At 33.6% G+C, this 15,483-nt stretch overlaps 1 protein-coding gene across 1 annotated transcript; it reads right to left on the reverse strand.

Annotated features, from left to right (window-relative positions):
• Positions 1–3,571: 3,571 nt before the first annotated feature.
• Positions 3,572–14,869, reverse strand: LOC125057464 (condensin complex subunit 2). Its single transcript, XM_047661186.1, has 12 exons — positions 14,583–14,869; positions 14,320–14,481; positions 13,953–14,153; positions 12,274–12,430; positions 10,900–11,008; positions 9,492–9,662; positions 8,151–8,275; positions 7,695–7,901; positions 6,527–6,758; positions 5,547–5,715; positions 4,659–4,769; positions 3,572–4,585 (listed from the first exon to the last, which is right to left on the reverse strand). Exons 1-12 carry the CDS (start codon positions 14,700–14,702, stop codon positions 4,277–4,279), a joined length of 2,073 nt encoding a protein of 690 aa, XP_047517142.1. The 5' UTR covers positions 14,703–14,869; the 3' UTR covers positions 3,572–4,276.
• Positions 14,870–15,483: the final 614 nt, after the last annotated feature.

Raw genomic sequence — 15,483 nt, forward strand, 5'->3', positions numbered from 1 at the left:
ATTTATCTTCGTGTAACCTCAAGTCGGGATACAAAGTGACAAACAGGCTGGATGAAAGTCTGTCACTTAAAATTGGATGCACCCAGTATCGTTTTTGTCTTCTTCTGCGACGTCTCAGTTTTCTATATAAAATCCATAAGCAAATTGCCTCCTCCTCATCCATTGTCAATCATTGTTGAAGCCACACTGACGCGCGTACATATACCGTCATGGTCTAAGATCCCGCTATACAACGACCTTCACCGAGATGCTTATTTAATGAAACGTATTTTATATTTAATTTAATATGTCAATAAATATAATCCATATGGGTTGTCTAGCAAATTTCAGTCCAGAGTATGTTTAATTAATAATTTTAAAAAAATATTTTTTTAAACATTTCACCGGTATGATTATTAGATAAATTCTATACCAATCGAAAGTATGAAGCCCATAGAATATGCAAACTTTATGCTGCCCATTCTTTTCCGGTCACAACTATCGGGTTGCCAGGTATAAACAGGTAAATCTGTACTAGCATTTTGCAACGGTCTGTTTATTGAATGAAATTTAAATGAAATTAAAGATTATTTTATTCTGAACACGGTGGTATAGGGTTGGCTGCGAAAAATCAGTCCAGAATTGCGGTTGTCGAATTTTCAAAAGTAAAATATTGCTAAAATTATTATTATTTAACATTATCTTAGCTAATACATCTTCTATATTTCTATATTAAAATATAATATATATATTAAAATATAAATATATATTAAAATATATATTTTATTTTCGTAAATTCCATGTGGCTGTGCGTGAAATTTGAGCCTGAGAACTGCGGACGGTTCTTAGATGAATATTTAAAACCAGTAGGATTCATTGGCGATCATACACCTTTAAAGATAGAAGACATTGTCGAAAAAAGTGAAACAGAAAGTGATGACGAAGAAGATTCAGAAGTTGAAGATCGTAGTTTTATGTCCTATGACTCGGATTCTGAATAATTTAAAAAAAAAATGTATTTTTAATTTTTTACAATAAATAGAAGTAATTTTTTAATTGTTGTTTTTTTATTTTGTCTTATAATAAAAATACAATTTGCAAGATAACCCTGATTAAAAAAAAAGGGTGCGAGTACTTATGTACGCGCGTAAGAAGTTATACTTCTTTGGCATTATTAAAAATAGTTTTTGATTGCATGCAAATAATTAATTAAAATTAAATAATCAAAGACTGGAAAAGGAGTCATTATAGTCAATAAAGTTCAGTTTACATTTGAAAAATTAAATAAATAAATATTTATTATTATTCTCTTACATTAAGTATAAGAGAATAATAATAAATTCTATTAAGTTAAAAGTATATATTATTATATATTTAGAACATCTCTACCAAACACTAAGATGTGTGTTGTAGCTTTGGCAGTATTACACAATATAACCATTGATTTAAAAAAGGAACCTATCTCTGATGATGATGAAGAGACCCTGCCCTCACTACCAACAGTGCCCTCATCTCAAAATACACTGCGTGAAGCAGCTGTGAGGGCCGATGAAATTATTTATGAAATTTTTTATTGTATGTATTTCGGTCTGTAATTTTAAATTAATCATTACTTCTTCATACATACATTCTTGGCATACGAACTTCACGCATATTCTATTTCTTTTTACTTGTAGATTGTCTTATTCCTATCTCGCTCGCGCACGCTATAATCACACTCACAATTTTGTGTCACAGGTGCGCGCGCATCGTAAAATTTCACTCTCATAAATTTTTCATAACGCGCCTAAAGAAGTATAACTTCAAAAATTCACTTTTATGGGTTTTGAATTTTTTCCAATAGTTTCAATTGATTTCAATTTCTCTGTTTACATTTATAGATTTATAATTTGCATGTAGTAAATTTTTTAATTTTTTTCAATAAATATTTTTAATCAGGATAGTATTATATATGAATCACTACAACCTTCTTTTTTACTAAAGATGTATATATACTTTAGTGTCACATAAAAAATATACACATAAATAATTAATTGATTAAAAAAAATATTAAATAACTATTTCTCTATTTAAATAATAAACTACTCCAAAATGATGCATAATTATACGAGTCCATCGCTATCCTTTTCTTTTCCAAGCCCAAATAGCATGCGCACTCTCATTCTTTAAGTGGGCGGACTTTAAACAGCTGCTATGCTGTGTCCCCTTCTATCGCATGGGATGGTCGGTTGGGACCTCTCAGTCGCACACATTCACTTGGAGCAATATTTTACTTTTTAAAATTCGACAATCGCAATTCTGGACTGATTTTTCGCAGACAACCCTATACCACCGTGTTCAGAATAAAATAATCTTGAATTTCATTTAAATTTCATTCAATAAACAGACCGTTGCAAAATACTAGTACAGATTTACCTGTTTATACCTGGCAACCCGATAGTTGTGACCGGAAAAGAATGGGCAGCATAAAGTTTGCATATTCTATGGGCTTCATACTTTCGATTGGTATAGAATTTATCTAATAATCATACCGGTGAAATGTTAAAAAAAATATTTTTTTAAATTATTAATTAAACATACTCTGGACTGAAATTTGCTAGACAACCCATATGGATTATATTTATTGACATATTAAATTTAATATAAAATATGTTTCATTAAATAAGCATCTCGGTGAAGGTCGTTGTATAGCGGGATCTTATACTATCATGTGAATGCTCCTACCGCGTGGCGACGCGCGGCTACGCGCGGTCATCTGAACTTAGCCTTATCTGGCCCTCGTGCTCTTGGGGTAAATGTAACCCTAGGTAACCCTTCTAGGTTTGAACCCGGCGAAACCAAGACTTAAATAATTATCAATGAAACAAATACATGTGTCTAACTCAGTCGCAAACCATCTACAGATTAAGAAAAAGAAAACAGATAAAGTAATATACGTTTAGGTCTATTAATTGAGGTACGACAACGTTTACGTTACTACTACATTGGTTTTTACAAGTTTATTTTATTAAGTTAGTTTTTTTCCAGCCGACCCGGCGAACTTCGTTCCACCTTACAGTCCAATAATAGTGTGTTAACTTAAAATTTAAACTTATTTCAGGATTTCATTAAGGTTAACAACAACAATTTATTTTGCAAATACATAAATGTTTTAATGCTTGCCATTGCGAAAGAAGAATGGCAGTTTTACGCTTCCCTAGCGCCAATATTGCGATACTGCATGTTAAAGCACTTTCTTATATACCTACAACATGTTTTTATGAGGTAACACGTCTTCGGTCACGATCAGTTGTTATGCATCTCCTAATTCACCTCAAGATCGGAATTTCTTGATCTGACACGAATTCGGTATAAAATTATGCATAGTTTTGTCAACAGATGGCACCACATACTGTTTGAATTCGTAAAATTAATTAATTTATTTTTATTCGATAACTTGCGATATTTTATTACTTGTTCTGCTATTCGGAGCGGAGAAGAATCCACCAAAGAAATAACTAACATCGGTCCAGCCGAGCTTAAGTTATAAGTGGTGTAACTAACACGACTTTGTTTTATATATTTAGATTACTAGGTAAAAATAAAACAACGATTTAATAAGAAATTATAATCTGACAAAAATTGTATCAAACAATACACCTCTGTTCACTATATGGCAAAAACATACGAAAAATATTTACAATATTTGTGAACCACTTAAAAATATGAAAAGTACTACACCTGGTATCTTAAAAGTAAAAAGATAATATAGCAATTACAAAGATACATCAATAAAAACTAAATTCTGACCAAACGGGGAACCAATCTTACAGCTTTATACATTTTAAGAAAAATGACGGTAATACACGGATTGTTTCAAGGTCTACCCGCAACACATATATAATTTGTTTAAAAAAAACATTTTTGTATAGAAAAGGATTATCTATTGTATGCGTTGTATATTGTTTTAATATTCTTAATATATACAAATATTTTATTAAATTTAAGTGAGTATAATAGTCAGTGTTGTGTTTACGTATACCATGAATGAAATTTTGAAATATTTTTCAATTACTTTAACTATATATAGTTCTTTTTAATTATATAAATATAAAAAATACATTTAGATAAAACTTCTTAAACGGATGTATACGCGACTTTGAGAACTTCATTCGCGTTTATATACGTTAAACGAAACTTTATTAAAGTGTAGTACTCGCGTAAACCAAAGCTAAAATTGCTAGAAAGGAAATTACCAGAATTTCTGGATATTTAATTTGTTATCAGCAATAAAAACACCAAAAATGCTATCCTTAAATTATTTTTCCGTTATTAAGCCAAGAATATTAAAGTCCTTATTGTCGGCACTTTTTTCTAGCACTAGTCCCTTTTCATTCGCCAAATGTAGTACTGATAATAAAGCAAGCGGTACGCTGAGAGATTCGCGCATATTGTTTGATAATTTTGCGGGTAGTTTCGAATATAGAGAGAAGAAGGTAGTTTCGGTGACATCTTCCTTTTCGCCAGGTGGCGTTTGATGCGTCAGCATTTTCCACGTACAGTGCTTCAGTTGTTTCATGTCGACTTTTTTCGCCCTCATTGCGTAGGGTATGAAGATTTTTGGTATCTGAAAGTTAACAATAATATATTAAAAACACGTTTAGAAAAAACACCAATAATATCCCTTTAAAAAAGCGTACCTTCGTGGGTGGTTCCAGCATTTCCCCAAGTTCCCCATTGTCCTCGAAGGCAGCCTGCGCGTGAGGACTGCCCGCCGCTAAGCCATCTTCGTTTCCCCATTCATTATTCTCCTGAAAATTATTTAATGAACCTGAATAAAATATCAAAATTGTCTATGTATGTATGTGTGTATGCATCATCCTCCTTGTATATTTAGTCTCTTTGCGATAACTTTTCAAATATTTAATAATTATTTAAGTAAATTACTCTTTCGTCTCTTTCTATAAAATTGTTTTCGCTGTGAATAAAAGAGACAGGCAAGTAGTTTAGTTAAATAATAGTAACTAAATTACCATTTTTTTTTTTGGTTTTGTATTTTTATAAGGGCACAGAAACAAGACCTTTTTGCTAAGACCCACTTGTCTAAGCAATTATCATAATAATGAATGTGTTATATTATTCGGTAATTGTTACCATATTTAAGGTGGTATTTCTATATACATGGTTGGTTGGAATGGTTTTGAATTAGCCTTAGTATCATTTATTAATATAGAAAGACTGGCAAAATTAAGGTTAACTTTAGGTCTGTGCCTCAGATTTCTGAATCTGTTTTATGATAATTTTTAAATCTAATAGGCAAGTTGGTGATCAGCCTCCAGTGCCTGACACACGCCGTCGACTTTTTGGGTCTGACATGCCGGTTTCCTCACGATGTTTTCCTTCACCGTTCGAGCTAATGTTAAATGCGCACATAGAAAGAAAGTCCATTTGTGCACAACCAGGGATCGAACCTACGACCTCAGGGATGAGAGTCGCACGCTGAACTAGGCCATCACTCCTCATTTTATTATTTTTCAATAAACTAAATATATAAAAATTGTACGTAAACAGCGATTCCCATATCTTACCGGCACAGCCTGAGTACAGTACGAGGCGTCGTTCTCGTTGTTGTAGTCGTAATCGTGCTGCTCCACCGTCAGCGGCTCCTGTGCTTTGCTTTGTTCCACGTGACGCTTGTTTAGCAGCATCACGTTCCTACGGAGGCACAGCTTCAGGAAGTGGGTCTCGTCGAGGCCTCTGAAATATTAATAATCTCAATATTCTGTGGAATGCATTAAGTTATTTTGACTCTGTGGACCAGAGACAACCAATTTTTATAATGGCAACATTGGTCACAGCCACGTCCGATTGTGTGAGCGAGAGGGACGGAGCCGTTTGGCGGCCTATTTTTGAAGTGGAACTTCTTTAGGCGCATGAGGGTAAAAATTTTACGGAACATCACGAAGATGTGTAGCGTTTTTTGTAGAAGAAAAGGGAGAGAGCAATTGAGAGAGAGAGTGAGACGGGTGAATTACCTTATAGAAATTCTATTTTGAAAATTAAAATTTCGTGCAAAATAATTTATTGAAATCTTTAATTACGAATTGTAATTGTATGAAAATGCCACAGGTTTTTATTATCGAAAAAAAAAATTTAATTTATTATTTGTATTTATTTTCGACACTTTTAATGACAATTAAATTCATTAAATTCCTAACATATCTTCCTTTTCCCCTCCTTCTTAGGAAATGTAAAGTTGTAGATTTGTATAAATATGAACAAGACTCTAGTTTGCCAAAGAAGTTTCACTTCTGGCGTGTACTTTGTACGCACGCACTTTTTTATGTCTCTTTTATTTCTACCACATGGTCACTCTATCGGACGAATGGCCTAACCATAGCCAGTTTATTAAATGTTATAACATACGCTACGGCTGAATATAATTCAGGCCCCTAGTTAAACGGAGCCGTAGAGTTAAGAGGCTAGACTATTAATCAAACGGCTTATTAATCTAGTTGGCTGCGACATATATATCAAAGACAAGAGCATAGACGAGAGATACACTCACCGATCAACAGGTGTTTTGAAATTGGCTTCGTTCCACGTATGCCCAGTGGCCAATGTCTTCCTGCTGATGGCGATCTTCGCCGGTTGAGCCGGTTCGTATTCCTCCGACGGTTTCTCCGTGGAATCGAATGCGAGACCCGCTCCCATGAAGTCGAGTTGTCGTTTCGTCCGTGCCTTCTTGTTTTCCACCGTCACTCGAGCCGCTGTCGAGTGGGTGCGGTCCGGTTTTGATGCTGTTGATTAATTATTTATAAACAACATATAAAAATATACAAATTGTCGTGCAAAGAAGTTTTCTTTAAAAAATCGTAAGTTTTTCCTTAGATATATTTTTTTTAAATTAAAAGTTAACAATGACTACACAAAACAGAAAAAAGGCAAACAGGAGGTCCACGGTCTTCATCAATGCCTCGCAAGTGCGTTGCCGGCCTTTTAAGAATTGGTACGCTCTTTTCATGAAGTACCTTAAGTCGAAGTGAGCTAGATACCTTTAGAGCTTCCAATTAATAAAAGAGTACTCACTGACTGAACTTATTAGATAAGTAAATTTAAAAACAAATCGCCTGGATTTTAACACCTGAGAACATTATTCACCCATATAACAAATATTTCCTGCAGAAATATACAAAATCATTTATTCATATAGGTAATGTACACTTATGAACGTCAAAAAAGAAATATACATTAAATGCTTCTAATTTTACATTTACTGCCAATTCTCAAATTAAGGGCGTAGAACGGAAGAGAAGAACTGGCAATTAACTCTCCGCCACTCTTTTTAATCGGCAACGTTTTTTTTTACACAACGATTGTAAGGAGCTGCAACCATTACACCATGTTCCACAAGACATCTTAAGTAATAAATAATAATAAAATAAATTAAAAACAAAAGATTTGTCCTCTATCAGCAGGAGGCATGGTGAAATAAGAGCAAGACATTCTCGTGGGAACATCACGGGTACTCATATCTCTAAAACTACTTAACCAATTTTTATGAAACTTGTGCTGTTCACTATATTAGAATATACCATATGAAGATCATCAATTTGACTTTTAGTTTCCGACAAATTTGTTGACGAACTTACAAAAATTCTCGTCTTTTTTCAGCCAATAGTACTAAAAACTCAATCCGATACCTCCTTTTTAAAGTCGGTTAAAAACCAGTATACCTCTATTGGTCTTCAGCCTCCAATGCGAAGGCCCAGCCCAGGCCGTCCGTATGGCACAGTAGGAGTACTCCAACCTGGAGTGGTGAGGCAACGTCGGCCTCATATCCGTGAGTCGCGCGACACTCGTCGCCGGAAGTCGCGCGACACACGCTGCGACAGCTACATCCGCTTCTTCTTCGCTCTCGAGGCCGCCGAGGGGCTCGTCCTCTGTTGATAACATATTAAAGCTTAGGTTTTCTAGAAAAGCGGTGCCGTTAACTAACGGCCGTCATTTTACGGTTGTTAATAACGGCCGTCTTTACTTTTTAGCATAATGCAAAAAAAACATCATTTTCGCTATTAATTAAATATGGGCACCGCTACATACCAAAAACGTTTAACTAATGTTTATCACCGCTATGACGGCCGCCGCTGTGGTTTGTATTAATGTAAATGTAATATGTATAGGCCGCTCACCTAACAGATCGTTATTCGGTTCATCCATCGGTATGGGCTCCACTTCTGCATTAACATCAATGGCCAACGCTTGTTGGGACAGATTCAGCCTGTTATCCTCCACCCAGTTATTAACTCGAGGTTCTCTATAAAATAGATATTTTTTAATCAAATACTACACTTTACAAAATCTTAATATATATATAAATTACGTGTCACGTTGTTTGTCCGCTATGGACTCCTAAACTACCAAACCGATATCAATCAAATTTGCACACCGTGTGTAGTTTGATCCAACTTAAAAGATAGGATAGATTAATTACTTAATACCAATAAAACTTAATCTTAATTTATACCCGCAATATTATTTTATTGCAAATTATTTGTAATTCACAATTCTAACAGATGGCGCTGTGTTGAAAGTACCAACGTTTTACATAAGCTACAATTTAATGGCATAACCACCAATAAAGCATGATGGTTCCCAAGACTGGTGTTCTCCTACCGTTTCCCTTGAATAGTTTGCTACTATTTAATATAACAAAAACCTTAGCCACAGCAACGCTTGGCCGGTCTGCTAGTCTAAATATATAAAACAAAGTCGTGTTAGTTAAACCACTTATAACTCAAGATCGGCTGGACCGATATTAGTTATCTCGTTTTTGGTGGATTCTTCTCCGCTCCGAATAGCAGAATAAGTAATAAAATATCGCATAAGTTATCGATTAAAAATAAATTAATTAATTACGAATGCAAATGGCATGTGGTGCCATCTGTTGGCAAAATTACGCATTAAAAGAAACCTACCTACCTAACTTTGTTCTTGCGTCGGATAACAAAACAAAAAAAATTGTATATCAGAAAGTGCTTTAACATGCAGTATCGCAATAATGGAGCTAAAGAGAAGAGGCCTAATGTGTAAAACTGCCATTCTTCTTTCGCAATGGCAAGCAATAATACATTTCGGTATTTTCAAAAAAAGTTGTATTATTATCTTAATGAAATCTTAAGTTTAACTAAAGTTAACACGATATTATAAGACTGTTAGGCGGAACGAAGTTCGCCGGGTGAGCTAGTAATCTTATAAACATGTTTTGACCAATTTTAAGTATAAAAAAAATAAAACAACAAATTTTGATTAATTAATTTTTGACTGTTCAATAATATGTATAAGGAATCCAGGAATTCCAGAAATTTTCTGGAAACTAAAAGCCTACTTCTTATAATAAATATAAGTTATTTTTTTTAATTTAAAAACAAAATTACAATAAATTTAATTATATTAAAGTCGGTTTAAGTTCCGACCAATATACATAGCCATATTAAGAAATATAATTTTCTAGAAATGAAAATAATACTTACGTATCTTCCGTATCAGGATCCCAATTATTCATAGAAAATCCGGCGAACGGTTCACAAATATGATCCTCCTTTCTCCAGGGAGGTAACTTCTTGGGTATTCTATATTTCTCGTTCCAGTTCACATTACTGGGAATATTCTCTTTATTGGATTTTAAAAATGGTAAATCCGTTCTGAAATCAGTAAAAAAAATAAAAACATACTCCCCGTTGATAGGGCATTGTATTTATTGGTACTTAAGTATCACAGAAAAATATATAAGAATAGAAGGGTAACTTTTTTATAGAACAGGTATTAAGCGATACCACCGCCCATGGACATTCAATGCCAGAGGGCTCGCGAGTGCGTTCCCAGCCTTTTAAGAATTGGTACACTCTTTTCTTGAAGACCCTTAAGTCGAATTGGTTCAGAAATACTTCAGTAGGCAGCTGGTTGCACATAGTGGTGGTAAAAACTGCCTTAGGTCGTCGAGGTGATACGGATGGTATTTTGTATTCTACCTCGACGTCCGATGATGAATCTCAGCTTCAGGTAGTAGTCTGAACAACTTCTCTGAACACTCTCCGTGAGAAATGCGGTAGAAGATACAGAGAGACCCCACATCTCTACGCAACGCCAAGGGATCAAGCCGTACGGAAAGTGACTGGTCGTTGACGATTCGACTCATTCTTCGTTGAATACGGTCAAGCGGAAGGAGCTGGTACTGGGGAGTTCCCGCCCATAGGTGGGTACTCCGTGTGGGCCGAATTTGCGCTTATATATGTGTGAAATATGTATAGTCCAAGAGACTAAATTACCTTTGTAATTACTATAACTTACACTTAAAGCAAACATAAAATATACTATGGAACAAACGCAGGCTGCAATTTCCCCGTACTAGACTATCTAAAGTTAGTAATTCTTTTTTGGGAAAAGGGATAATCTTCTTTAATAAAATCCCAGAGGCTCTTTTATCTCTAGCCTTTTAATAAATTTAAGAAATATATTCAAGAAAAGCTGTGTAAAAAGGCTTACTATAAAGTTAATGATTATCTAGTTAATAAAAGGTCCCTGGGGGCTGGGACTAGTGCTAGACAGGCTACTTCTAAATAATTTGCGATATCTGTTTTAAAATAAGTGTTGTTTGATGATTTGCTATATTAAAAGAGTACCGAGAGTTTTTTACGCCGGCTTTTTCTCTCGGCCTACACCCTCTATCTTCTTTGCCGATGAGTAGGGATGCCTACAAATTCAAATTTAATGACGTGGAATAAGTGATACATGTATCTTATGATCCATAATAAACATTTTTTATTTATTTATTTTATTTTTATATATATATGGTAGAGATACACGCGATATATAATATTTATACCTGTCATTATACCATAAGCACCTCAAATAAGTTATAGCTTTTAAAAACATACCAACCTCAACATCAACGCCAGCGTTCGATCGTGGACAGGTAAAGTTGCATTGAATGCTCGATTAGAGGATGTCACATCACCACTAGTTGCCGCCAATCGTTCGAAGAATGGATCTGAATATCACATTAATAAATATACAGTAGAATTCATGTACAATGACTTCGCTTGTAATGACTAACCGGTTTTAATAATAATTTTAATTAGGACTGAGAAAATATAACCGTTTACTGCGACTCTAGTTTAAGCGACCAACTGCTTATTATTATTATTAAAACTTTATTAATCCATACAACAATTGGTTAGTATTCATTCCTTAATATTAGTATTATTTATGTTAGATTTATTTTTTAGTGGTCTAGTTCTTGTGCAAAATTCATCCAGTGTTTCACCGCTAATTCTATAATGTCATCTGTCCATACATCTTTTTCCAGTAGGTCCAGTCCATTCTGTTATTACCATCTTCTATCTCACGTTCTAGCAATATGACCTGCCCATTTCCATTTTAGACTTAGAACGTGTTTAAGTGCAGCTTTGTTGTTTGCGTATGTCAACATTTCGGATTTTGTTAATTCTCCTCAACTTCAAGATGCTTCTTTCCACCAACTGCTTATAGCGATCATTAATTATGATAATATACACATTACACAACCTATGTTTTGTATACACAACCTACACACCAATACCACCAAAATTCTCTCTGAAGCCTGCGGAAACGGTCAATGTGATTGTTCAGACTTACTTCGATGATGATCTTATGAAAACAATGATGTCACGAATTCACAACATTGTACGAAGTTATTACTTACTACTAAACAAAAGTTTGTCAAAATCAAACTCAAATAAAGACTTTCTACGTTAGTTAGTAACAGAGTTTTTCGTGTAGTGCGTGTGTATGTAAATTATCTCTCTGTATCACAGTACATTATGTTCCTGTTTCTAATTTGGAATGTGTAAGAACCATTAAAATGAAGTATTTGTACTATGTATTTGTATTATATAGCCTACAAAATGATTTATTTACCTAAATAGGAAAATCAAACTTTCGCAATTATAATACATACATACATATTTATTCGAAAGGTATATGTACTTAAGAAATAATTTTGGCCATATTTGTTTCAGTTATCATTTAGTCTACTTTCGGTTCATAGATACTTTATTTCTCAAAGAATTACATTCACTTAGCGAGAAAATTTAGAGCAAGTTAGTTAGTTATGTACATCGTGTTATGAAATTATTTGAAACTTACTTTAGCTAATTAATTAGAAAAAGATTGGACAACGGTGAAACTGTTTCTTTTATTTATAATATAATTAAGTTGCATTTATTATTAACATATTATTTTTTAAATATGTAATAAACAGAGCCTTATACTCACCAACACAATCATTTGCCTCAAAATCTCCGTTTAACATTTCAAGGTTGGCCACAATAACTCCTTTAGATTTTTTCTTCTTTTTCTTAGGTGCAGCTGCATTTCCTTCTTCCATGCCCTCCTCTTGAGTTTCCATGTCATCTTTCTTACCTCGCTTACTCTAAAAAATAATTATTTGAAAACTTACAATTCATAACAGGTACTATCTGGTAATGTTATATTAGTAATGGGCCAATGGGAAAAAATCATTTAATATTGTTTGAAAGGGCAAACATGTACACTGTTTGAATTTTTAAGTAATAATATTTCAAAAACTAACAGGGAGAAGGGGAAATAAATAATTCACTTTTCAATAAAATAAAATATTAGAAAAGATAATGAAATTAATAATAGAAAAGGATAAAAGAAATCTTATATCTCAGGTTTACTAAATACAGCCAAGTTCTATTATAACAACATCGACTACTCATATTTGGTCGTAAAAACCGATAGTCGTAACAGCCGATGACGTTGTTATTAAGGGTCTAATACATATTATTGAATGTGTTATTAATATACTCATGTATAAAATAAAACTACATTTTATTTATTTCACATGAATGATAAAAAGACATTACATCCATGTAATTATAATTTTTCTACATTAACAAAATCTGTTATTTTAGTTTGTTTGAAACACTTCTATAGTACGTACGCACTTTGTAGTTCACGCTCAATTTTAATTAAAGTATTGTCATAATTGATAAAGTATTGCCCTGCATGTAAAACTGTTCATTAAAAAAGAAAGATTTTTCGTAATACATTGACAGCGTTGAGACCATCATTCAAAGTTCGCACTGTAATTGTTCTTCAGTCTCTTCCTGTTTGTTATTTTCCTCTTGAACATTATACAATCTTCTTCCGTAGCTGGTGCACAAAGTGAAATTGTCGAGTGTGATACACCATACTTCGAGGCCAAGTCTTTGAATTCCAATCTCAAGCTTTGATATAATACACAATTTTTATTCTATAGTAATTTGTTTTCTTTTTCTTAGTGACATTTTAAAAGTTTCACGAATAACTCAACAATTTACAATAGGGCTGGTCATTCTAACAGATATAATTCTCCGAAAATATCAGTTAAATGTAGTTGCTTAAAAGAGTTATTTTGTAATAAGAGATGTCCTTAAAAGGGGTGTTTTTTAGGAGGCAGTCTAATAGAATTCAACCGGGACCTTTGATTAATACAAAGACAGATATAACTCTCCGAAAATATCAGTTAAATGTAGTCGCTTAAAAGAGTTATGTTGTAATAAGCAATGTCCTTAAAAGTGGTGCTTTTTATAATGTGGTATAATATAATTAAAACCTTTGATTTCGGTCAATATAACCAGCATGTTGTTCTAAACGGTTTTGACTGTTTATAATATACTGTTGTATAAATTTTCTATTAACAAAATATTCTATTCATTATTAATAATCTTATTTAGAACGTAACATAAAGGCATCTATGGCACCATAGTCATGTACTGAGTTTTTGTGTCAAATGCTAGAGCAATTAACCCTGAATTCCTAAGTAAGGCTGATTTAAAGGGTGATCTCCTTGCTTCTAAAAAGTTATTATAGCATGAACAATGTGCTTCAATCATATCCCAAATGAATACAGTCAAACTTGCAAAATCATTTTAATGTTCAGAGCCTACCTGTGCAGCTTTACTTAAGCCTCCAGCTACTTTCAAAGCATCATAGTGGACAGCATCCACTCGGAATGAGTAAATTCTTGAAGAAGCATCAACCAATGTGGAAGCTGTTTGAAAGTTATCCATCCTTGCATCATGCCGGTGCATCATAGTTGTCATAAAATCAATCAATTGAAGATTCCACGCATTGTCTTTATTGATTTTCTGAAATTAAAACTGTTTAAATGAAATCAAAGAACAGGAGTAAATTCTTGCAGGTGTGCAATGTGATCGATAAATATGCTGAATATTACATTTAACAATTATGATTAGAATATTAAATCGTGACTCTACAAGTGAGATTTCAAAATACTTATGCAACACTTCATACATTCTCTGCATATAATTTTAGACATCCTTGAAAATGTTCTTTCATGGGGGATGATGTCATAGTTTCTCTAGTCCTTCTAGGTGATCCTTGAGGAGTAGATGGGGCCACTGCTTTCTCTGAAGCCACCAAAGAGGACCTTTCCGCGTCATCATCATTGCTTTCCTGAAAGGAGACTGACTAAGAACTTGCCCTTATGGTATAAACGTAACTCGTTGTGAGTAACGATACGTAAACGCCAAAGTTCTTTGTAAAAATCGGCTAACCTGATAACGGACAGCACTTATTCTACTTTGAGGATTAAGACTCCGTCGCCTAAGTAAACTCCCGCCAAGGCTTTTTCTGGTGTTTAGTGGGGTCGACGTTATAATGTTTTGGAGCACCATTTTACATAAACTTTACATTTGTTATGAAAAACCTGACACACCTAAGGAGAACGTACTCCAATAATATTAAATTTTTAAGTAAATTTTACCGTAAAGCTTTAATGTTTACAAAATTAAACTCAACGGTATTAGGCATTTCAAAAATCTGATTCGGCACAGATCACATAAACTACTCACACTACTCACTACACAGATCATAAGCAACTGCAAAATTTCATATTATTGTCTAGATTTTTATTTTGAAAACCATCTCAAAAAATTCGGAAATTTTTCAATAAGACCATCTGTGTATGTTTTTAAGCTTATTTGTGTAATATATATTTTATAAATTCTCCGAACAAAAATTTCCTATACAAATTCTTTCAATTTTCAAAAAATTAGCGTTAGTGGGTCACGCCTGTAAAAAAGTGTTTTTGTCTCAAGTTCCTAGAGAAACTCTAACTACTCCTTCATATACGGTGGATATATTATAGAAAATAGATAAATCGACTTCAAAACACACTAAAAAACTTCATCAAAGAGTGCTTTCTGAAAGCAAATGCACCGGACAAAAATAAAAAGAAGAATTTACAGTTTTCGTTCGCTGTTCAGTGAACATGCGTTTTGTTGTTCTTTTTAATTTTAATCACTCGAAAATATTATCAAAATGTCTAAACGTAGAAATCATGTTACGGTGAAGATCGCATAATATAATATATCTAATTCAAATATCTCCAGGTGTTAGAACCATACACTTAAAGAGAGGGGCTAGGCCAAGAGCAGAAGACGATACATCTTGCAA

The sequence above is a fragment of the Pieris napi genome, chromosome 16 (assembly GCF_905475465.1).
Source record: "Pieris napi chromosome 16, ilPieNapi1.2, whole genome shotgun sequence".
Classification (NCBI taxonomy): domain Eukaryota; kingdom Metazoa; phylum Arthropoda; class Insecta; order Lepidoptera; family Pieridae; genus Pieris; species Pieris napi.

Coding starts and splice junctions, on each gene's coding strand:
- LOC125057464 (XM_047661186.1), bottom strand. CDS start 14,702: ATGGTGCTCCAAAACATTATAACGTCGACCCCACTAAACACCAGAAAA. Junction 14,482..14,582: donor TAAGTGCTGTCCGTTATCAG/GTTAGCCGATTT, acceptor GTCTCCTTTCAG/GAAAGCAATGATGATGACGC. Junction 14,154..14,319: donor TAAAATTATATGCAGAGAAT/GTATGAAGTGTT, acceptor TTTTAATTTCAG/AAAATCAATAAAGACAATGC.